The sequence below is a fragment of the Harpia harpyja genome, chromosome 10 (assembly GCF_026419915.1).
Source record: "Harpia harpyja isolate bHarHar1 chromosome 10, bHarHar1 primary haplotype, whole genome shotgun sequence".
NCBI lineage: Eukaryota > Metazoa > Chordata > Aves > Accipitriformes > Accipitridae > Harpia > Harpia harpyja.
In genome coordinates, this window is record NC_068949.1 from 43887567 (window position 1) to 43913278 (window position 25712).

The 25712-nt window shown below is 39.4% G+C and overlaps 1 protein-coding gene across 2 annotated transcripts in view; it reads left to right on the forward strand.

Annotated features, from left to right (window-relative positions):
* Positions 1–25712, forward strand: part of DOCK1 (dedicator of cytokinesis 1) — a 317150-nt gene that overhangs the window by 253836 nt on the left and 37602 nt on the right. For both annotated transcript variants that reach the window (XM_052800114.1, XM_052800116.1), the window contains exons 36-44: positions 472–512; positions 1819–1909; positions 5889–6008; positions 15350–15439; positions 17999–18103; positions 21746–21887; positions 22089–22167; positions 22452–22536; positions 24175–24261. In XM_052800114.1, the coding sequence (XP_052656074.1) occupies positions 472–512; positions 1819–1909; positions 5889–6008; positions 15350–15439; positions 17999–18103; positions 21746–21887; positions 22089–22167; positions 22452–22536; positions 24175–24261 (840 nt within the window). The remainder of the gene's footprint in view (positions 1–471; positions 513–1818; positions 1910–5888; positions 6009–15349; positions 15440–17998; positions 18104–21745; positions 21888–22088; positions 22168–22451; positions 22537–24174; positions 24262–25712) is intronic.

Genomic DNA, 25712 nt, shown 5'->3' on the forward strand with positions numbered 1-25712 from the left:
TAATGTGTGGCATATGAAGCCAGATAAATAACACTAATCTAACTTTTTATTTCCAAAGAAAGTATTAGAATTCAAGAGCAGATGATGTATTGCTCAACTCAGGTTTGGAGTTTTAAATCCATAGAACAACTGTTGCTTAAAAATTATGGGTTTGTATATTACAAAATTTCAACTGAAAATGGTTAATGATGTGTGACTTGCAAATGCCAGAAGCAAATTTCTAGCAGTAGTCTTCTTGCAAATTCTTAACCTTTGCAATGAGACATAAGCCCTAATAGACTACATCATGAAACATCACAGCATTAGACTTTGTAAGTTAAATAACTTGTGTTCTATCACTAGAGGCAAATTTCATTTTGCAGTTTTGAGGTTGATGTTACGCAATTATGAATTTTTAATTTAGAGCATGTTCTGTATACATTCCAGACTGTGAAATCAAAGACTTTGTAACAAAATTATGTTGTTTTTCAGAATTTCTACAAGGAGATTGAAAGAGAAGAAATGTACATAAGGTTTGTAAACATGACCAGTGACAAACTCTGCTTGACTTACTATGGTGTAATTGGAGAAAATTAAATTCATATTAAGCAGTCACTTCGGGGCTAGAGGAAAAGAAGTAATGAAAAAACATACCTTGACTGAACCTTAAGTACATTCAAAAACTTATCTTCACTGAGAACAGTGAGCATTAGAAATTAGTCATGAGATTTTTTTTGTCCCCCTTCTCCAGCTCCTTCAGTTATATTATGATGAACACTGAAATGCTCGGGAATGTTGTCACATGAAGGAAATAAATAAGTCAAAAGAAAGCTGAGCAAAGAAATAATTTTGCCTCCTGGCGAGGTACAAAATATGTGACTTGGGGTAAAAAGGACTATTAAATAGTATCATGACTGATACTTATTTTAAATTTAAAGCTTTTAGGAACCTTTCAAAATCTATTTTCACACAAAATAAAAATGGTAATATGTTGTTGTGCTTTTTGTAAACCTCAGGGTTCCTAGTCCTCTATTTGTACTTTGGCTTAAAATTGGCTAGACCGTTGTGCTAAAATGATGAAGCTTGTGTTTTTAATGCTATTTTAGGTATCTAAATATTATTCATGAATTCATTCTCGGATGCTTGTTACCTTTTTGGAAGAATTTTCACTTGTGAACTCGCTTCCTGTTGTTTAAATGGTTTTAATTAGTGCTTTATTAGTCTGCAAAAAGAAAATCAAATCTAGCAAAAGGCAGGATTGATAACTGTGCACAAACACGTAAAGTTGTGAGTTGGGGGTCTGCCCTATTCAGGATCTCTATAAAGACAAATTGTCTCCCACTGTTAAACGCCCACCCAAATTCTCTCCTTTTTATTTCTGTTAACAAACTTATAATTGGTCATAATGAATATCAAAGTTCTGTATTTTCACTGGCTTTTTCAAAACACAATTTTAATAGTTTGGGGGGGTGGGGGTTAAATTGTCACTAAAAAATCCCAACAAACAAATGAAGAGAATCTCCTTCAGAGGTGTGATGATACTGAAGTCAAGGAAGAAGACTTATATGTCTCCATAGCTGAACAATTAGAGTGATATCTCTTGCACAGAATCTGTATTGGATTCATTACGCATCCCAAGTCATTTATATCCATTGGAAAAAGAACACAGCGGAAATGCAAATGGTCCTAAAGGTTGTCTGCACACAGAAATATGAGCTTTAAATAATCCCACATACACTTAGTTGTTTAGAGTTGAACCATTGTAGTCTTCAAAACAAATTATTTAGTAACGTTTAAGAACCAGCCTTTTTAAAACACCACTGTTTTTATTACTTGCAGGTATTTGTACAAGCTGTGTGACCTGCACAAAGAATGCGATAACTATACGGAAGCTGCCTACACGTTACTTCTGCATGCAAAGCTTCTTAAGGTAAACACCAATATACATTGCAAGTTTTGAAAATCCTGTTAGCAGTAACCAGTAGTAGTATTGTTTGTCACTCTTAGAACATCTGCACTTTAAACTGATTAACAACTGTGTGCTGCTTCTTATGTGAGTTTTATCTTTTGCCCATGTAATTAATACATGCAGGAAAACAGCCCTCTGCCATTAGTGTATGTCAGAGAGTGCTTCACTTGTCTTGCTCTGAAATGAATGGAAGTGCAGTCAAGTCAAAACCACAAGTTACAAATTGCAGAGCTGTAATTTGAACTTCTTTTAAATAACAAAATTATGTAATGTGTGGAAGCATCTAAACACATATTTTAGTAAATCGGCTCTCCACAGAATTGTTTTTGCAAAGGCAATACAAGGGAATACTAGAGACTGTTCTCGAGTGCTCTTGGGTATCTGTAGTCGCAGTTTTGATTTTGAAAAATTACAGAGAGATTCAAATAGTCTTCTTTCCAAGCTCATGTCTTTAAAAGGTACGTGCAATTTTAATGCAACCTTACACAGTTTATAGGACATTTAAAGAGATGCAACCATGTTGCTGTTCTTCAAGGAATGTTTTGATGGAACCTGCAATATATATCAATAAAATGTTTTATCTATACAAAGTGCACATAAATAAAGCATTTGAGTTTTTAACACTATATAGTATCAGCCAGAAATGTAATGAAGCTGTAATTTCATAAGCATTAATCTCACTGAAGGCTTTCCGGATAGATGGTGGTGCCTCTTACATGCAGCTTGTTTAACCTGATTGTGTCCCAAGTGTGGCAGCATGTACCAACCAGGTTCCTGGCTTTATCATATAGAAGGATGCTGCACTTAACAGCAGACCCTTGTGTCATGAAATCACATGTTTAGTATAGCCTACTCATCACTAAATTACTAGCAAGGAGTTTGATGTTTTAATTTTAAAAAAACAGATAAGAGTTAGTGTTTTCTGAAGCGTTTGCCTTAGTCCCATTCTTCTTCCTCACGTCTCACCACCCACTCTCCTCTCTCCGGGGAGACCTGGATCTCCTTCTGCTCCCCTCGAGGACGGTAGCACCCACGGTCGTATGGGGCAGAGAGTCAGGGACAGAATAATAGAGAACTGCGTTTTCCCCTTGGTCTACTTCTTATGCCAATGGCGAGTGTATTGCAACCTTCTGTATTATTGCAATGTTCTGTATTATTGCAATGTTCTGTATTATTGCAAGCCTTTGGTATTATTACAGAAGCTATGCTAATGGTACCCCATTTCGTAAAGGAAATTTATCTCATTCTAAGCAGCGAATTGTTCTTAGCAATCTTTGCTTTAATCTAATCAATGCCAAGCGAAATGCGAGTGTAAAATATCTATTTGGAAAAGTTGAAAAGCGGAAGGTGTTAAATGAAATAATTCTAACGGATGCACTGAGAATTATTCATACCTCAAAACCGAGTAAACTGCATCCAAGCTATAATAAGACTAAATATGATGCAGAGCGTATGTGTGCAATTTAAATTAAGACACTTTGAGATGTATTTACTGCATTTTAAAATAAATAGAGGCTTACTACACAAGAAAACATCAGTAAGATTCACCTGGAGTGCAAAAGCACCGTAGCAATAGCTTTATTCGTTACTAAAAGCAGGGGCAATGGTTGGACACAGCCTGCTGGATACAGTCACTTCTTTGGTAATGAAATTTTCTGTTCTGAGACATGTGTCTTGGAGAGGTGAAGATGTGAGGAGATGGCTCTGACACCTTCAGTCACACAGACTGGTGCAGTCGGTTGCCTGTGGGTAGAAGTTCGAGTGAGTAACTCGCTGAGTCTGTGGCTATAAAGATCTCTCTTATTCCCACGAGGGACGTAGAACAGGACTGCCAAATTGTGTAATAATGGCTCATCGCGCTTTACGTGAATGAACCTTTTAGACAAGATAGAGCATTCATTCCCTTCCACAGGTGCTGTGTTTTCTAGAAGAATGATGGAATGAAGCATGCCATAAAGTGTCATTCAAACCTTTACCTGTTACGGCTTGAACTTCTTAGTCAATATGCTTTATGTTTAGCCAATTTTGTTTTTTCTTACAGAATATCTTCAGAGACCAAATGAGTATCTTAATACACTCCTTTAATTTACTGAAAAGAAATACCCCGTTTTCTTTTCTTATAATGCAACTCGATAGAAGATGGCAAATGTTAGGGTAGTATTTATGGCAGGTTTTCATCACTAAGCGGATGTTTGTTTATAAATATCATTACGCTATAATTTGGAATTATTTTATTATAAAAGTATATCGATCTATCTAATACGATATCCTATTACTACCAGTAGTTAGCAGTGGAGGGAGGAGTTCAGTATCGCTTGAGAAGCAGCAATATTGTGGTGTATGTAACTTTAATCAATTGAGTTTTTCGGTCAAACCTTGAGGACAGGATTTTCAATGACACTCATCGTTGGCATACATTTCCTCACATTGATTTTAATGGGATCACATTCAGGTCAAGACTGAGAGCTTTCGAGTATTTCACCTTTAAATTTGCAAGAAGGCTGTCTCTGTGGAGAGAGAGCTACCATTGTTTTCTCCACATGACTGCAAGCTGATGAAGCGCATTTAAGAAAAGAGACTTTAGTTGTATTTTTAACCCATTTATCAAAATTAAGATGTTCAAAACTAACAGAAGATAGTGGCTCTTAGCAGGCTGAAAAAAATGCCATTGCATTGCAGACTCTGTGAAGTTTGTGTTGCTCAGAACCACAGCTTTGCGGTACAAAGTTGTCACAGTTGTCTGCTTTAACCAAACACAAACATTTTGGCCAAATTAAGAAGTAATTGGGTGAAATTTAATAAGATATAGGAGGTGAAACTGGATGATGTGGCAGTAATTCTGTGAATAAATGTGAGTTGCTGATCTCTGCATGATTTTTTCTTCTTTTCCTAAAGTCATACCATTTTATTTCAGTGGGCAGTCCTCCTCCTTTAGTGACTTAGATTTTCAGAGAAGAAAGTGAACAGTTCTTTAATTAATTTATCTTTTGGAACTTGGTTTCTTAAGGCAACAAGTCCTTTTGGAGCACCTGTCCTGTCTCTTTTTCAATCTATGAGAAGTTTCATTTGATTTAATGGAGGTTTGTGATTTGATTTGATAGAGGTTTGTGAGTCTCTAAGGTATTAATTTCCTGTTAGCCTTATGAAAATAGACAGCTATGGAAGGGTTGGCTATAGTATTAGTATCCTGTCCGGGGAATAGGCTCCAGTATTGTCTCATCCCCAGGTAGGTTGTAGGGAATATTAGTGGGAGGAGAGAAGGGAGATGAAGAAGAGGTGATATGAATACTGGAGTCCAGAGGTTTCAGTTTTATCTGTGCCTTACTGGACACCAGAATATGGAGGTGCAAGGGAGAAAGCTGCAGGGAATTGCTTGGTGCTCTCAGGTCTAGGAGGAAATTCATTTAATATCTGTGCCTTGCTCCTCATCCGTTGGGCATTTGCTGGAAGAGCAAGAGCCACTAATTGCAGACAGGCTGTATAAAGTTAGTTGTGCTTTTCCATGCCTCCAAATGTTCTCTGTGAATTTTAGCCATTTCATTTCTGTGCCTACAGGCCTTTCTGTTTGTATTGATGTATCTTGGCTTCGGGGCTTCTCTCAACATAAATCTGCTAGTGTTCATTATGCATCCAGCAGGTTGTACCCATCAGCAGGCCAAGGTCAGTCTCATCAAACTCACTGAGGAGAGGAAGCCACCTCAAGAAGCATCCTTCCAGCTGATATATGTAATTAGCCTCCAATTACAGCATTCAAATAAATGGTCCTTGTGCCCAAGGAATCCAAGTGCACAACTGCAAAAAAAAAATCTTTGTTAGTGCATTAGCTGTGGTACCACTTGTTTAAATAAAAAAATCTGTATTTTATTTAGCCTAATTTTACTGACATATTTCATAACTTTTAATTTGCTTTCACTTTTCCCCTCTTTCTTGTATGATTTAGTGGTCAGAAGAAGCATGTGCAGCACATCTTACCCAGCGGGATGGATACCAGGCTGCTACTCAAGGACAGTTGAAAGATCAGCTCTATCAAGAAATTATCCATTACTTTGACAAGGGCAAGGTAAAAAGGGAAGAAAAAAGTCCAAATATGTTTCATTGCTTTTCTCTCTAACTTATAAGTTGAATAGTAAACATAGTTTGCATCAAGTGACCTTCAGGGAGCTTTAAACTTGTTACAAGTTGGAGTGCTTTATGTAAACGGTCCACCACCTAGCACTTAAAGATAACGATACTAAAAAAAAAGTAAAAAGAAATCAATGGTACATTTATAACTGCTGTGTTAAGGGTAAATATATGTGCATATGATGCCACGGAGGAAATAAAAAAATGATGCATGTAATTTGGGGGACTTGTTTTTTCTGGCAATTACAACAGCTAATGCAGTCCTTCAGCTACCCTTGTTTTTTTCTCGGGTGCACAAAATAATTCCCTCAGAGAATGGGTGTCTGTGGTTCATATCGCAAGACGATGACAATATTTCATTGCAATTGCATCTTTTATTGCAAGGTGAATTTGCATTCGGCATTGCATGGTGGGAAGGGGAGCGTGCTGGTGTTACCTGTCCCCAGAGATGAAGGAGTTTAACTTGGTAGACAGGGAGATGTAGGGATCTATCAGTGTTTGGATATTTCGTGCACAAAATGTTTAAATATACAAGTAGAGATCTCTTTGTCAGAGTATTTCAGGAACGTAAACTTGGGTTTTTAAAAGCAATCTTTGTTGCATAAATGTAGTACAAACAGAAATGTCATTTTCTGGTAGAACTAGAACAGTATCCAACCAGCTCATGTTTTCCACGTAAGTTTTTAGCAGAATCAGATTAATATTTTGATAGAAACTTTGCTTAAAAGGTCAAATTTTATACCTTATCTTGATGCAATATTTAGAAGTTGTTAATAAATGATGCTAAAAGAATTGTAATTCTAGACTGTGACAGAGACGCGGGCTACAGACGCCGGCTGCGTAGGGCCGGGGCTTGTGGAGGTGCCTTGGTGCTTCTGCAGTGGATAGTATTGGTTTCCACAGCACGCTTCTGCTGCCCAAAAAGCTTTTACTAACCCTTTAACAGCGGGTAAGGAGAACCTCGTTAGAATTAGGGTCATAGCTGATTTAAAAGTATATTTTAATATTACATTCCTCTCTGGAAAGGAAAAGCCAGAAGTCGCATGTTTTTATTTTGTTGTTTTACGTTTTTATGGCTTCACAGTTAGTCTTTTATGGTGCTAGTATAGAGGCGGTGGGAATTGTTCTGAGCACCAGGCCAATGCATTTGAGCTGTAAATTAAAAGCTGCAGCGTCCTTTACATCTATATTGAAAACAGCCTGTCTTAAAGTTGTACCCACCCGTTTCTGCTGATAGCGCTAATGAGCTGTTTATATAAACAGCTGGCAAAATACCTGCTGCTTACTTTTCAGCCTGCACCACATTACACAGCACGGCATCCATGCTTGAGAGACCGTTGTTAGACTGAATAACCATTCTTAATTTTTTCAGATTTTACAACTAGAAATGAGAGAAGGCTCTGCCTGCTGTCAAAGGAAATAGCACTGAAAATGCTGTGTTTTCCCTTTCCCTCATAGTTAGATTAAACAACTGAATCTTCATTATTCTAAAAATTTTTGCTGAACAATGATATCGAAGGGACCGCTGTGATTACTTCCTCCTGTTCCTTTGCATAACTAAGTCATAGGAGTCCTGTGTGATTTTTTTGTGTGTGAGGAGATGATTCATTTTCAAAGCACTCTTTCCTAGTTACAGATATTTCTTCTCTCATTTTCTGGTCGCTCAAGTTGGTGATAACTTTTCATATTGTTCAATGAAAAGGAAAAAAAAAATCAATATATACTGAGAATATGAGCCTCTTACATGACTTTTCAAATGTCAGGAAGCTCAAAGTTGAGGTTTCCACAGTAGAATTAAGGTAATCCTCTCATTTGGGATGTTCTGACATTAGGTTAAATCAACTTCTTACATTTACCTATGCAGTTTGCAAATCTAGTCCAGCAGCTACTTTAACTATGCCATTCCATAATCACTAACACATCTGAAATACTATTCGCTGTGCATTTTTAGAAGACTGGACCGATACACTAACCAATTCGTCTTGTTTTGTACGGTAATTGCCCAGCTGTGTCTCTGCCTGGCAATTCACTCTGGGTTGATTCCACTACTTTGCTTTCTCTTCCCATAAAGTTAACAAGAGATGTCAAAAGAAGGTCACGTCACCCTGGGGAGCTGTAGAGCTACTTCCAGGCTTTTACAGAAGCTCGGGGTTTTGTTTTAAAGTTGTGAGGCTTTGCCTTTTCCACTCCAGCCTGCCCAGTGGGAAGCAGTGGACTTGAGAAGAGAGGTAGACATGGTTAGAAACGTTATGTAGAAGAAATGGAGGAGAGGGATTTCCTAAAAGGTGACGCTTGTTTTCTAAACATTGGCTTTTTTTTTTTTTTAAAGAGTGGTATAATTGAGCCTCTCAAAAATCATGATCCCTTTCTCTTAGCGGAGTAATTTCCCAGGGGGAACGCACGGTGCACTTTTCAAGTGAAGACCAGCCATGAGGTTTATTCCCTACATATTAGCATTCGTGGTGAGATGAATTTAGAGGAAAGTATAGTCCTCCATACACAGACTGGAATGGAGTGGACCTCTCACTTCTAGACCAGAAGTGCCTGAGAAATTTGTAATTTAATAATAGAAAGTGTGGGCTTGCACTGAAAGCAGGAGTCCGGGCATCTCATTTTTGCTGAGAACAAAATACTAGCCTTCACCATGAATATCCCTGTTATTTGTAGTTTGAGATCCATTTAAGATTCCTCATTTTGGTTTCTATTTTTTAATACATTATTCTTAGGAAGCTTACTTTTTTACTTATATTTGACTTTTGGTCCTTAAATCAATCTTCTGTAAAGCTGAAGTACATCTTTCACCTTTAGAAAATTAGCATTTTCAGATACAACTTCTGCATTTTGCTGGTCTTCTACTTAATGGATTTGATTCCTTATTAGTAATACTTTTCATTATTCTTCTAAGCTCTTTGTTTCCAAAATGAAACGTTGTTACTTCCAAGTTTCCCTAGTATACGCTTAGTTTTCTCTCCTAGATTATTATTCTTCGCTGCGTTGCGCTTTCCAGTCTCATCTCCATCTCTCTTGGCTTTTGCCCTTAAAAGCCTTATCCTCATGCTTATCATGGCAGTCTAACTTATCCTTTGAACTGCTCTGAAGTGTTTGCTCTTTCTGTGTTTTGCTGAAGCTTTGTAATTTCCAACAAAGCCCTTAATCCGGGGACTTTACTGAAAATTGGTAGGTTAGAGTATCTCAGGGCGAGAAGGAGAAATAGTGGAGGTAATAAAGTGACAAGGGAAGGGGGTGACATTTTGGGACACATCTCCCATGTGGAGCAGTTGATGTTAGTCAACGCTAATGAACTACTGAAGCCAAGAAATACTCGGTGCCATTGACAAAGATAAGAGATTGTTTTTAAACAGGTTTCTGTGGTCTCTGGAGCCGTAAAGAAAGCAGCAGCATTCTTATGCCTGCACAGTAAAATGTACAAACAGCAACGTGTTTCAAGTTTGCCAGTAGCTGCCGCAGTCTATAAATCAGTACATGTTTTCTACTGCTCCTTCATAAATTGAAAGCGTTGGTCCCAGGGAGAAAAAAGTAAATAAATGCACACTGCTCATTTATTTCTGCTCCTCCTTCCTTCCCCCTCTCCTCACCCCACCCCCCAAAAAAAAAGCTTTTACTGTTTCACCAGAGCCACAAAACACAAAATATATGAAACTACACAGTAAATGCCATGCTTTGGCTTAAAATGTCTTTTTTTCCAGCTCATGGGATGGCATCAAATGGCTTTTTCTTCCATCTAACAAGATAGTGGTAAAATTCACCTGTCTGCCAAAAATCAGTGTGAGGCTCACGTCCAGCTCGTATCCCACGTCAGATCGTAAGCCCGTCCTGAGAGCTGTGAAGGACAGAGACAGTCTTCAGAGAGGAAAGATACGGTGTTTGACCGTGTTCCAAATGAATATAGCAAGTTGTTTTAAAGGGTTTCCAACCATGGCTATATCTTACATGTCTTGAATGCGATACTAGCAATAGAGAAATACTGTGTTTTAACATTTGATTTAAAATATTAAGCTTAAATGATGGTTAATTAATGCTATCTGAACTTTAAACAGCTTGGAATGCCCCTCATACATCAGAATATTGCACGATAATATTCTTATCCTAGACTATCTCATTTTTACTGACCATTAACTCAGCAGGAGCTAAGAAATATCCTAAGATCCTCCTTTGCTGCTATTAAAGAACCTCAAAAACTAAATTGGATGCTGCAGTTCTTTCTGGGCAACAAGCAATCCAGCTTCAAAAATAAATTAAATTGCTAGGTTTTCCCTAAAAAGATCTCATTCTGCATCCTCAAAGTCTTTCCCATAACACTTTGCAGCTCGTGTCTACACAACTAAATTTAGGCTATACACATTTTTCTTACGCTTTCAGTATAAAAGAAGCATTTTCCTTCCACTATTGCCAACCTTTTTCTCTGGTACACTCTCCAGATAAATTGTTTCTCGCATTAATGAGTTGTACATGGTACAAATCCTGTGTAGTAGCTCCCCGTACAGCTCATTCCTCCAGAAGACCTGCCATGTCCTGGGCAAACCTGGGAAACCTTCCCAGGCAGGAAATCTGTGAGGCAGCAGATTGGGAGTTATTGACCTTCAGAATATAGATTTCATTTATCAGGATCCTTTGCCACAGGCATGCTGTCCTCACCTGAATAAATTTGCTCTGTACTAAACAGAGAAATTTTTCGGAGGGCTGTGCAGGGGATTTTAAACACACGGTTCCTGCTTCTGTTACGATGTCGGAAAAATTACTGGCTTTGGTTTTGGTTTTGGTGATGTTGCGGGTAGTGTGGTCCAGCTGCCCGAACGGCCGAGGGAAAAGCCAGGCGGTTAATGGTCTCGTGGACCTCTGGAGTTCGGGGCACTTGACATTTTACAAATTGAGTTTTATAATACAACTTCTTGGTGTTCCTTTGGAGGATTGAACCGGACGATTGGATTTCAAAATAGAGTTGTTGGAGCGGAGTGGTGTTTTTAAGAGGTAGTAGCAACAAGAAGTAGGTGCTTTTCTCTAAGGCAGATCCCTTGGCTGGAGAGGGGCCAGGTTAGAGGCTGGCAAAAATTGAAAGAATCCTTTCCCATGGTGAGGCACTTTTATTGTGTATTTGCAGTACGATAGAAAAAGAGTTTTTTCTCTTCTCTATAACTGAAAGTGTTGCAGTAGTATAACTCGTAAACTAACTTCTAAAGAATTTTTAAAGTAACTCCAGTAATTTAAGCCAGAAACAAATGTGGTTCATAATATCTGGTTTTTTCCTGATCATCTCCACTTATAGATAGGGGAATGGTTACGAGGAAGAATGCCAGGATTGTACGGTTACTGTAAGTATATTGGAGATGAACTAAATCAATATATTTAATTTGAGGATTCATTTTTTTAGGCTCTGAAACATTTATAAAATTCATTATTAATATTTATATTCAGTAACTCCTAAAGGCTTTGATCAGGCTGGGGGAAATGCAGCCTCTGCTCCAGCGTGTTCACAGTTTCGACTGACAAGGATGGGAAGGGGAGAAAAAAAAAACAGAAACAAGACTTAATTCTAATAAAGTCATCATTTAACCAGTGGCAATGCTGTGCTACCTATAAGCGTTGGTGTGTATGCAGTGCCTTTGACAGCGCCGGTCTGGTTTTAGAATCACAGAATCATAGAATAGTTTGGGTCGGAAGGGACATTTAAAGGTCATCTAGTCCAACCCCCCTGCCATGGGCAGGGACACCTTCCACCAGACCAGGTTGCTCCAAGCCCCATCCAACCTGCCCTTGAACACTGCCAGGGATGGGGCAGCCACAGCTTCTCTGGGCAACCCATTCCAGCGCCTCACCACCCTCACAGGGAAGAATTTCTTCCTTACATCTAACCTAAATCTACCATCTTTCAGTGTAAAGCCATTACCCCTTGTCCTATCACTACAGGCCCTTGTAAAAAGTCCCTCCCCATCTCTCTTGTAGCCCCCCTTTAGGCAGTGGAAGGCTGCTCTAAGGTCTCCCCGGAGCCTTCTCTTCTCCAGGCTGAACAACCCCAACTCTCTCAGCCTGTCTCCGTAGGAGAGGTGCTCCAGCCCCCTGATGGTCTTCGTGGCCCTCCTCTGGACTCGCTCCACCAGGTCCGTGTCCTTCTTGAAGTTCTGATGGGCTCCAGGGCGTTGCAGCAGTACAGATGACAGTCCAGGATGGGCTTGCCGTGGTGTGACCCACGGGCTGCAAAGCCGCGGTGGCATGAGGGCACTCACGCTGAGCAATACCAACGCGGCATTTCAGCCCCCTCGGCTCTTCTCTCCTCGTCTCTCCCGCCGCTAATCCAGAATCCCTTGCCTCGTGATGATCAGGTGCAATTAGCGTTAAAAGGCATACAGCCTTAACACCGAGGCGGTGCTTTGAGTTGCCAGACGTGCTTTGGAAACTCGTCGCAATGTCTGTGCTTATCTGGGATTCAGTGGAAGAACTGAATGAGTTTGTTTACAGTGTCGACGCAAATCTAAAATTATTTAGACTTTCATTTATTTCCAATCTCATTCAGCTCCAAAGCTGTTTGCCTGAGATCATCTATAAATATTTTCACAACAGAAAAGAGAGTGGAAGTGCTTCGGTTTTGGAGAGGGACTGGTTAAATCTGGAACACACAAACAGAGAACCGGGACAAGGAAAATTATGGAACGCCATTTTCTTTGAAATGAGAATGTGCAGAAGAAGTTACGGATGACTGAAGTTAAAAAGAAAATAGCAGTCAAAATGAAGAAAGGTTAAGTGATTTTGAAAGGTTTCACTTGCTGACTTACCAAACAACTGAATATTAGTTTAGTTTCTATAAATTGGTAGTATATTGCTCTTCTGAGTCAAAATTAACTCAGCCTAGTATGTGAAAATGTACTCCATTTTCTGTAAATGTGCCTTTACTATTAAACTCATGTTAATTTTTGTTTAGAAATAAAAATATGCTCCGTATCATCATTCTAGATTAGACGTATAATACAGATAAAACATTCCGATTCTTCCATTTGCAAAAGTTGCGTTGCAGAGTGTACAATCTGCTTTGTGGTTTCCTGCAGACGTGATCCCTCATTACAGCGATTGTAATTAGGCATTCGGATGCATTTTTCATCTTCAAGGCACTTGACAAACAAGAGGTAACTCATGCTCCTTCCAGTCCTCTTCCCTAGATAAATAATATTATGAACGTTGTTGTAGAAATGAAGAGAAGAGGTCAAACATCACGTGGAGGCATAAGGAAAGGTTAATGTAGGTACCAGGCTCTACCCTTTGTGAGCATCCATCACCTTTCTGTCTTAAATTAGGTCACCGCTCAGTTTCTGTTTGCCCAAGCATCTGCCCATTTGTTTTCTTTAGGACTCAAAAGCTCCTTTTCCCTCTCTCGGCCATACCAGTGTAGTTTCTGGCCCATATTTTCTCTTTACTTCACTCCCTTACTTCAAGAGCATAAATCTCTCTCCTTTCTCCCTGCCATCTCCCGTAACTATTTTTCCTTTCGCAGCTCCTCATCTCCTCTACCATCAGCAGCTCCCTGCCTCTTCAGGCTGCTGCTTTCCATCCCTTCCCTTTCGGTCTGCCAGGACAATCTTTCAGTCCATCCTTGGGTTTGTAGGACGGGTGCTCTCCACTTGAAAATTGGCTCCTCACTTCCAGGGGGGAGCAGGGACGGAGAGCAAACGGGTGGGACCCGAGCCACGTCTTGCTTTTGTGGCATTGGCATGTCACACGTGGGGGAAGGCTTGCTGAATATTCAGCCTGGCTGGGCTCCAAATTGCCAATTCCTAGGGGAAAAAAAAGATATTCTAGGTCCCAGTCTGGTGTTTGTGCCACTAAAACCCAGGTAGCTGTGCCCTGCCTGACTTCTCAGCCAGTGCTGGCAGCAGTCTCGGTCATGCTGACAGTTGTATGAACTCTTGATGTTTTACTCTTATTTTTTAAATCAGTATCTAGAACTAGGAATTTTCCTAACAGTCTTATTTTTTTCCAAGTTTGCCTGATATACTAGGAAATGTGATCTCAACTCGCAGATCAAAAGACAAATAAAATTCACCCAACAATGAGTTGGGGCTTTGAGTGGTGGGATTTCATTTGTGTGTTTTGGGGGACTTTTGGTTTTCAGAGGGTCTTGGCGGGGGGAATATTTCTTATTTAGGCAGTGCTTTAAAGCAGATGAGATGGGGGGGTCTGTACGGGATGGATGCAGGAATAGGTTGTGCGCGTGAAGGTTTCCCCAGGAGCACCATTCCCCTTCTCTCTCCCCAGAATCTAGCTCCCACCATCTTTAGAAGTTGCGGTGCTTCATCTCAAACTCCTCGTTCCCAAAGGTGGATGTCTTGGAGGAGCGATGGGGAAACCTGTGGTCAGCCCTTTTCCTCAGCCCTCCTTCATCTGGCTGCTCTTCGCAGCTGCAGCCGTCTCGGTATTCCACCGGGGCGAGGAACATGTGGCCTGATGCCGAGAGGAGAATTAGGTGGTGTGGACAGGGGATTTAAATTTAAGATGAAGGGTAATACGAACCAAATGGATTTATAACTCATTCCGAATCTCATTTTTTTAATAAAGTGAGGTCAGCGGTGCCAGCCAAATTTCAGCAGCAGCGGCAGATCATCAAGTTTGGTCTTACATAGCCTAGTGTGCTAATTTAAGCATCTTTTCTGGGTTTGAGTGGGTCTTTATATTTAGAGTAGAAAAAAATGAAAAATACACATTTAAAAACATTCTTGCTGCTCCTCATTAAGATTGTTGGCTTCTGAAGAGCTGAAGGATATTGTTAAATTTCTTTGGGTCAGTTGAGACGGCTGCTGAATTTCATGGTTGAAGAACAAGAGAGGAAAAAGAACCAATGGAAATATAATGACTATTTGTTCAAAGCAATATCTGCAAATTGCCTGTCCTGTCTAATACAGATTATAGATATTAGAAGGAGAGAGAGGTGATTATGAACTATAATCAATCAACAGCATTTATCCAAAGTCCTAGGTTCTGGGTTTCTTTGTGGGCAGGCCATGTTTACACATTATTGGGTATCTAGTTGGGCTAGCTGGAATCATTTTATTTCTGAAGCAATTTGATAATTTTACTTGATTTGCATCAAATAGAGACATGTGGGTAATGCTGCCACAACTATTTGGCACATCAGATGCGCAGTGTTTTCAGGCATGTGACACAATGCATTTTGTTATGTTTTATTAAGATTTATTTTATTCCAATGTTGTTGTTTAACCAAGGTATGTAATTCAGGTTTTTTGTTGTTGTTTTGTGATTTTTTTTTTCCAACAGATGTGGGAAGAGGCCATTGCCTTGGGTAAAGAACTTGCAGAACAGTATGAAAATGAAATGTTTGATTATGAACAACTCAGTGAACTGCTGGTAGGTTTTTTTTTTAATGACATAGACACTGCAACAATTTTTTAGAATTTAATTTCTAAGCTTTTAAAATTCTATTGAAAATCTCTCTTATGACAGTAAAATGCAGAAATAGATGCCCGTTTTGGCTGTGTTGGACAAATGTTGATTAACTGACTACCACTGGAGTGCCTGAAAAAGATTGTATTTTATTTTTTTTTAGCTGAAAGAAAAAGATTTCGGTTACTGTTAAGCTGATTTATTTGGGGTATAAAAGGAAATTTGGAATTTAAATATAAATGGGAACATGAAAAAATCCCCATTCTCTCTCAAGTGTCTTTCCATATTCACGTTTCTTTTTTTAGGTATGAATAATCCCCAAGCGTTCATGTCTAGAGTCAGTTATTTTTGCCCTGACGTTACCCATTCATTATGCCTGCACCATTTATTTTCTCCTGCTCTTCTCCAAAGAGATAAATGGCAGCTGTCAGTGTCCCTCCTAACTTCTCAACCATTTTCACAACAGTTGGGACATGATTCCAGTTTGGTTCTGAAAATTTTTGACTTTCAGGGTTTTGATACGTTTTACCTTTGCGCTCACCACGGTCCTTAATTTCTTTGAATTGTTTATCTGCGTTATCCCAGCCTGTCTGAGCTGGGCATTAATTCGGTGTCATTGCACCCTCTTTCTCCGCTGACACCGACGCTCAGTTTGGGAATGGCTAGGAGCCATCTCCCCAGAGGCACCTCCATCCTCATCTCCCCAGAATCTCCTTTCTTGGGGAGGAAAGAATAAAGGTAAATACAGCTCCTCTCAATTTTGTGGTTTCTTCACTCCTTTACATGCTCTTTGTTGTGTCCATGGTTCTGTCCTCCAGCTCTCTAGAGCTGAATTTATATCCCTTTTTGATGGTCCTCCTTTTGTGGCATTTTAACTGTTTTTTACTGACAGACTGGTTGTATTGATTTGCCTAAACAAATGTGGAGCCTGGTTTCGCGTTGCTTTGTACTGCAGGAGGTCAGGGATGTATACAGAGCATTTCTCGGGTGCTGTGGTACGCCAGAAGAGTCTTCCTTGGCCCGCCATCAGTAGGGCTGCGTTCAATGGAGAATATTCTTCATTTCAATATAAAAGGAATCTGGTAGAGATTGTTCCTCAGCTAGAAATGATTCTCATGTGTCAGATATGATTACTCAACAGTGGGTAGCTACTCTCCGGGTCCCTCGTTTTTCATTTTCCATCTCCTTTATGCTTGCATATGGGAACGTGAACAGCTTTGTCACAGAGGCAACCGCTCTTCACTTATCATACCGCATCCGTGTTGGAGGAGTAGTCTGAATTTGCACTTTATACATTGTAGCTGATGACCGATAATACCGAGTTAGGTATTTTTCACCATTTCTCTTGCACAGTAAATATGTCACTGTTTACATTAAGTGACATAATTCCAGGCTGTGGTATAAACCAGGTATAGTTCATCTGCGTATGGGAATGGAGTTTCTCCCTCTTCTAAGAGGGGAGACCCAGAACTTCCAATTCTCACATCAGTTTACTTGCTCCTCATCAGAAAGGAGAAATTAAGAGAGATGTCACAAAAATTAGTACCAGCGTGCGTTGGGCATTCATCCCTAATAAGGCAAAGATCAAAATTCACACTCCCATATGAGTCAGGTCTCACATACCCCATCAGCTTTTCTTATTGCTGCTGCTGAATAGCATTATTTTCCCTCCTACCACCCAGGAAAATTTAAAAGTTTTTTGTTTCTTTCTGTTCTCTCTATTGTCTCTTTTATTCAAGCAATATTAAATATTAGACTCTAAGACAATTCAGAAATGACAAAATAGTTTTGCTACAGGTGAACTGAGAAATATACAGCAGATCTGGGTCTTTGTAGTCTTCTTGCCATTTACTGTTATCTGTCATAGGGGAGCAGTAATAAACCTCCCCCCAAATCAGAATTTGTTCTCTTACAGAAAGTAATAGACTAAAAATAAGTTAATGAACAGATCATCTGAAGCTGTACATTTGTTACTATTTCATCTTTTGAGATAAAGAAGGATTCCGCTTCAAAAACAGATGGTGTCTGACATGCGTGTATTTATTCCAAAAGTTACATTTTTCTGCAATTCTCAACTGCGTGCTTTCCATATACAAATAAATAGTTGTAAACATGGAAAAGAAGTAGTAGAAAACTGTAATGAAATGTAACAGCCGAAAACTGAGAAGTCAGCACCACCGAGATGAGCTGGCTTTAGCGGTGAGTGCTTCATCATTCCAGTGTTTTGGCAGTGGCGGTGTCACAACCAGGAATTCAGGCTGCCTTGCAAATTCTTGACCTTCATCACAATTGAGATACTGGATATGGAACAGTGAGGTTCAGCAAGTTGAGCATAAAAATAGTGACTACAGAGTCTACTATTTCAGAATATTAGCATATATCTGATAGAAAGGTGAAGAAAAAGGGGTGAATGAAACATGTACATCTTTAAGTTAGAGATACACATAAAAGAGATCTAGATCTTAAGTATAAGGAATCTCCTTAAAGTTTAGGTCACTAAAATTCCTCCTATTTATTTTGCAGAGAAAGCAAGCCCAGTTCTATGAAAACATTGTGAAAGTGATAAGACCAAAACCAGACTACTTTGCTGTTGGTTACTACGGCCAGGGATTTCCGACATTTATAAGGGTAAGCGTCCACCTTTTTCCACAGATAATAGCAAGGTTTCTTGCTTTGGAAATTTCCCTCAGTTATGACGAAAGTACATTATTGTATGTCGGTGTGTTATCTGCAATCTACCTCACATTGATGGTTGGTTTTTAGGTGTATAAAACAAACATTTTTTTTTTCCTTTCCAGTTTCTAATACGGAATAGTTGAATTTTAGTAGAGAAGCTTTTTCTTCAAACATATCCAATACTTCTTCAGGGTATCACTAGAAATGAAGATATACCACCCAATCCATAAATCAGGGTAATAACCAGCACCATCTGAAATGGTGACATTTTTGCCTGACAAGTGTGTGTGTGTGTGTGTATATATATATATATTTATGAGAGTATGGTAGAGAAGCCTTTTGTATGTGACCATGCTTTCACGTGAGTCTCCTTTCCAGCATAGTCACTAAAATGAAGTTGAATATCAGAGATGTATGTGATACCTTTAAAAGCAGTCTTTTATCATTGGTTTTCCTGAGTCACATGTCAATTTAAGACATAGGTCACTTGGTTGATGCCAGTAACATCAGTCTACTAACATTTTAGGTATTTTCCACTGATACCAGGATTGTTATGGGGTTAAATTAGTGGCTAAAGAAGGGTGGGGATTTAACATATCCGAATTGCATCTGTATCATGATTCTCTGGACTCTGGCACTTGGCAGTCGGTGGCATGGAAATAACTGCGCTGCTCGTATCTGTCTTAAGAGCTGAGGATTTTAAATTTGGAAAGAGACTCTCTCCTTTGGAAGAGTTACAGCAGATTAAGGCACTTCAAGAGACAGAAGAGTAAAAATGATTACTATTATTCTCAGATTATTCTCTGAGTCCAGGAGACTCAGAGAGATTTAGTCTCAGGCCAGGGGCTGGTGGTAGGTTTCCTCCTGGAAATACTCATTTGGGAGATGAGTTCCTGTTTATAACTGAGTAATTCCATGTTACCTCAGATTATGCCATAACAAATAACAGGAGCAAGCCCAAGCCTATGCTGAAGCCCGTCTCACTGGATAAATCCAGTGAGTGCTGATAAAACTGGCTTTGTCAGGTTACTTGTGGTCGGCTGGTCTTTCATGGTCTGTTAAAATGAAGTAGGGAAAGGCTTTAAAAAATCCCCCAAAGTAAAACTTTTATTAATCAGGTGCTCGTTTGGAAGAATCCTCCTTTTCCACCAACTAACTAAAGCCCATGTGAAAAAAATTATATTCTTGAATCATCCCAAGAAGCAGCAAATGCGTGTGGCTTTTCATACACCCTGGGATGCTGGACTACAGGCGTGCTTGTACCATTCATTCCTCCTGAGAAGTACAATAAATTATCAGTTCTTTGCAGCTGAAAGGAATAAAGCTGACCCCAGGCAGCTCCTGCCAGGCTAAGAGTGCATTTGCAGCATCCATTGTGTGCAGAGCCTCAAACAAAAATGGGGAGATGAGCTCTCTCGTATGTTAGCCCGCTGCTTGGTCTCCAAATTACGGTTGGGCACCTCATGCCAAAGAGATTCTGAGCGTGCAGGAAGGTGGCAGGATCGTCGGTACCCCGAGCTGCCCCAAAGCTTGTGAAAGGCAATTCAGCAAACTGGGAAAGCCGTTTGTTAGCAGCTGAGGCAAAGGCTTGATGGTGTGCGAGCTACCGCGTGTATCAGAAGACCAACTCTAAAGAGGTGCGATGCGGAAAAACCAAGAATTATTGTGGTGTTTGAAGTACATGTAGAGTAACGTACGTGCAATAGCTTTTATCAAGCGTCAAACAGCAAAAAATGTTTGTGGTACGTGAAGTAAAAAAGCTTTAATAAGTCTTTTGTAAAATGTTTATTAATAATTTCTTAAGTTTTACCAGGCAAAAAATATTTAGTGTCCGGTGAGAAGGAGTCACTGTTAAGATTGACCAACCCATTTTTCTAGAAAATGATTAAATTAGTATTTTATGATATTCTAATAGGGAAGACTGGATTATCAGGAATCGTCAAAACGATGAATGTACCATGAAGTCACTGATAACTTTGCAAAAGGGATCGTGGCTGTCAGTCGACATGAAATTTTGTCACACGTACAGTCACTCTCAACAGAGTGCCCATTATCCTCGAGAAATATCGTGACTATCCGGTGATCCAGAGCTGCTAACCGGAGAGGGGTGTCCCTGGGATCACAAGGGGCACGGCGAGCCGTCCTGACCGAGCGCACGGAGTGGCCGCGGGGCAGTTTGTCTCAGCCCCTCAATCAGCCACGTGTTTACGTGCAGAAAATGCAGAGAGCACAAGGCAGTTTTCCTGTTGAAGTGCTGTGTTAAACTGGATAGTCAAAGGGGTACAGTGCAGAATAGTGTTAATCTGCTATATTAATGTTGAACTGCTTTTTCTCTTCACGACTGAATGGGGTTTTTTGTCAGTGCGGGAAAACACCATGCTTTACAAAAGCCTTGTGGATTGGTCAGTTTGTAATAAATGAGTGATTAAAAACTCTGAAAAATAGGCTATTAAGTGCCTTGCTGATTGAGAAAATCCTCAATACCAGCTTTTTCTTCTGTTGCAATTTTTCCTCTGAATTACAGGTATATATACCTGAATTACAGGTATATATACACTTCTTAGGCATCTGCCCTTTTTTCTTTTTTTTTTTCCACCCAAATAGAGAGTATTCTTTCATCTACTGTGCATTTCAAAAGGCACCGTTGCAGAACTAAACCTAACTGGGCAGATGTAAACTATTCCAGTTTTCTACCCCTAGTCATAACACCCTTTTTTCCAACAAGTGCTATATAATTTTTTCACCAAGTGTTCATTCTGAGGTGAGTAATGAGGTTAAGCATATTCAGATGCAAGTGTTACATTCATATCAAAATTCACTTTAATATATTTTATCAGTTAAAAATATGCAAGTCATCTTTCACCTTTTTCTTAGAATTTAATATGCTTGTTCAGTCTATAAATGGACTATATAAAATATATCTTAATTTTCTTTAATGTGAAAAGAAGAAAACAATATTTAGAAATACAATATACTTAAAAGTTATGCTGTGTGCAGACAACTGTATAATGGCAAAAATCTAATAGACTAATGTGGTCTGGGGTGTATCAGTCTTTCTAAAACAGTCAGTGGCTTTGGACCTTCCTCCTAAAATTGGCTTCATTTTCTGTTTATGCTTTTCTCTGCTATTCTTGCTTGCTCACGTCAATACCTTTTAATAAGTGTTAGTTTATAAAAAGCCTAATTCTATTTATTTACATCCGTTCCACCATTAGCTGTGGAAGATGAATGAGAGGAATTACAGAGGGAGATCTTGGATTTGATAGAGGACATAATTTGTCTTAATACATTTTCAGTGGGCATCTATTTTATAGATCCTTGAAATCATGTGTTTGGATCCCATTGAATTTAGCGTGGTTTATACATAGGCCTAAAGGTGAGCGCATGCTTAGTGATTTCAGTACTGAATTGAAGGTAAGGAAATCCATTTGTGCTTTATTGAATTGGCATAAAATATTTGTAAACTATTGATTATATCATAGCGTGAGGAATGTAAAATTTCTCACTTAACAACATGGGAGTCAATGCCTCTGAGATCCCAGTTCATTACTGAGGATACCGGTATTAGGATTTCACCTCTTAATTTGTTTCCAGAACAAAGTCTTCATTTACCGGGGAAAGGAGTATGAACGCCGCGAAGACTTCGAAGCGAGGTTGTTGACTCAGTTTCCGAACGCAGAAAAAATGAAGACAACATCTCCACCGGGCGATGACATTAAAAACTCCTCCGGCCAGTGTATCCTTAGGTGGTACAGCGGCTCCTGCAGCCGCACAGATGGAGGATTTGTGGCCAACACGAGCAGGAGACTGTTGCGCTTCTGCCTTTATGGGTGTAATACATTAATTTTGTTGTTCTGTCCTTTCTTTGAGTTCCCGTTGAGCTGCCTGTTCTGCGTGATTGAAATTTGCTTTTCAGTTCTTAACCCCTGAAATTCAGATATTCAGTGCTTTACTGTAAAGCCAAAACTGGATCTACCATCTAAATTTCACAGGCCAGTGTCAGAACAAATCGTGAGGTGAGTTTGGGCCGGTTTTGCAATTTTATCAGTCTCCTTTATAACACTTAAAATAGTTCTTGTTGTCATATGACAAATCTGTACACAGCCAAGGAGGGTAGTGATTGTGAGGGCATTTCATGGGTATTCTTAATATCAGCAGAGATCCCATCCAACCCACTGGAAAACAGTGGTCCCATAAGCGGTTTATATTTATGCAGAAACTCTTTTTCTAGGACTAGAGTTTAGCAGCAATTCCTAAACAGACAGTGTTTGATTTTGATTGTGCTTTTCCCTTTTTTCAGTTTCTATAGGGTGAATGAAGTCCAACGGTTTGAGTATTCACGCCCTGTTCGAAAAGGAGAGAAAAACCCAGACAACGAATTTGCGGTAAAAAAACAAAAGAAAGAAAGAAAATAAAGTACTTTGGGTGTTTGCTTGTTTATTCCCCTCCATTTTGAGAATCTGAACCATTCATTATGTTTTGGTTGTTGAAAAATAAATCCTAGTCTTAAATGTGATTATTTTTCATAGAAATTCAATTAAACCAATTTATTGTGTTCTGGTTTATACCAATAGAAAAAATGGACAAAGCTGTATTTATTTTGTTAAAAACCAACTGTTTTGAGAAAGAAGTTTAAAATGGCTATACCTGAAAAGATAGATGTCTCTTGCCAAAACTTGTCTTGCCATGAAGATTCCAGTCAGGCATCTAAAAAGCTTTTTGCAGTAATACCTTTTTCGTTTCTTTTCTCTCCTTTTTTTTTTTTTTTTTTAAACTAAACCATATGTTTCATCTAATGGTCAGTAAAACTCCCTTTGAGCACAGCTTGTATTCATCAAAACATTTACAACAGGTTACATCAAGTTGATTGCTTTTTTTTTTTATAGACACCATTTTATTCACAGGGGTTCTAGTGGGTGCAGTTAGTAGTAAAGTAGTAGTAATTAAAGTAATAAATTAATGCATCATTTCTTGAGCGTAGAACTTGGTTTTCTGTGTAGTAGCAGACTGTAATCTAATCAATGTGCCCATAAATGCTGAGTATTTGGTTTCCTACAGCTACGACTAGGTATTCATTCAGAGACTCTTCTAGTACCTGTGGCTTCTTTTGGTGGCTGTTATATCAAAAATTGCTAATTTGCTAATCTACGTGGGTTTAGCTGAGGAGGTAGGAGACCTTTCTTTTCTAGAAGCGTAATGCTAGACTGGAGTGCTACAGTTTACAATATGTTTTGAGTGTAGATGAAAAAGTTTAGGTATATCTAAATCACTTTGAAATTACTTCTTCTGTTAATGGAGGATGGAATAAGCAATTCTGTTTTAAAAAAAGCCTCATAATAAATAAGGTGCACTACCAACATATGCCAGTCCTAACACAATCAGATCAAGAGACATCTCTGACGTCGGTTATGAACCAAATACACGCATGTGAAGGAAGAGATGTTAAATCACGCATCCTTAAATTCAAACCAGCGAGGAGGTGTTACAACAGAGCCATTGCAGTTCACAGCTCAGATGAAATCACAGGATCGCAAATTCAGGCCAGGACGGGACCTTGGGTCCGACCCCTGCCCCGGCTCCGGGGTCGGACCCGGCTGCTCAGGGCTTTCCCCGTCGAGTCTTGAAACCTGCGAGGATGGGGACGGCACAGCCTCCCCGGGGAGCCCGTCCCTCGGCTCCTCTGCCCTCCCGGGGAAGAAGCTTTCGCTATATCAAGAGGTGGTGGTTTTGTGGAGGATGGTCCTTAAAAGCACTCGTGGGAGAAATGACGGTCCAGTAAAACCAGTGGATCTTTTACGTAGTGTTCTCCTTTGGCAAGAGAGCAGTCGTTCTCTGCTAAATCACGTATCAGATTTAAATCGGTGCTGCTCCATCGTCTGCCCAAGCAGATACTGTTTGAAATTTCCCCCGGCTTCGTAATGTCTGTCGTACTGCGGTTCCTTTTCCTGATGATAACATTTTAAGGCTTTGCTTAAGATAAAAGCTATCAATCTGATAACGTGATGTTTATGTTATATTTGCAGAATATGTGGATTGAGAGAACCATCTATGTGACAGCGTATAAATTACCAGGGATTCTGAGGTGGTTTGAAGTCAAATCAGTTTTCATGGTAAGATCAGTTTGGCTTTATTGAGATTGCATAAAAGAACGGGGCTCTTACACAGCCAGGGAGCGTTTATATTTTTGTATGACTGTGCTTCGGTCCTGGGACCAAGCAATCGATGTGCCTATATCTGGCATCCTAAGACAAGGGGAATTTGCTTGCAGAGGGTGCTGATTATTGACTGAGGGTGACCCAAGTAATGGTTTTCCCCTCCTGGGAGAAGGAAATGCGGGCTGATCTTCCAGGCCTTCAGGGCAAGGTCCGGTCAAGTGCTTGAAGTACTTCTTATTTCTGGCTTTCAGCAGGCGAGCCATTACAGCCTGTGGCGTAAGCCGTGTGCCTAAAATGATGAGGGACCCGCGGTGGTGTAGGGGAACCCTGCTACGTCAAAACGAAACTAGTCTGAATTTTGGAAAAGAGGATTTCGGTAGTCTGGTTGTAATTTATTCAAGATACACCATAAATCGAATGCATTGTGTGTGTCAGCATTTCTTCTCTACTTACCGTTTGTGCTTAAAGATTGTTTTTGGGTTTTTTCCATAGTTAGCTAAAATATACCCTAGCAACCTCACGGAGTGACTCCAAATTATGCATTTCTCTGTTCTACCATTTAGACTGTTTAGATAAGACATATCCATTAAACGCCTTTAAGATTAAATTATTCTTACACAGCTGTAATTTTTAAGTAGCAATAAAAACATTGTTACTGCAGTTTTTAAATCTCTCGTGAGGCTTATTTTTAAAGAAAAAGAACAATTTGCATATGATTAATTAAAACCTTTTTCATTGCTCCATTGAGGTTATGTTGGACAGTTGTATTTAGATGAACAGAAGTAATGCAGAAAATTACTATGGTATCTATAGTAACAGAATATGAATGTGATGTTTGACAGTAATAGGCAGCTGAATAAAACACATTGAATTTTTAATGAATTTTGTATTTTCAATATTATCCTGATAGAGAAGATTGTATTTATCTTCATGATTGCAAAAAGTGTTGTTTATAAAGCCTGGCAAATCTGATGAAAGTCTCTTTTCCTTACGAGTTAAGAGCACAGCCTGACAGGCTGCTTTATGCAGGCAATTTGTATACACGCACCTTTAACGCTATGCTTGTCATGGAAATGTGCATAAATCCTGGGAGAGTGCTTTCTATAAGCTTTTTGTAAGTAAGGATTATATCAGTCGCATAGCTGAAAAATGATACCAGAATGGAACTTAATAATATGCGGGAAGACGGCAACGGATAACTTTTGACCTAGCTCTGGCATAGTTACTACAAAATGGGTATTGACTTTCTTCAAGATTCCTGTCGACTAAAACGCTGGGAGCACAATCACAAGGTTTACGTCCCTGTAATGCTAAATTTTGATTATGGATACAGATATTATTGACGTTTTACTAAACACGATGAATTAAAGTAGCTTTGCGCATTTCATATTTTATTGATGGAACTA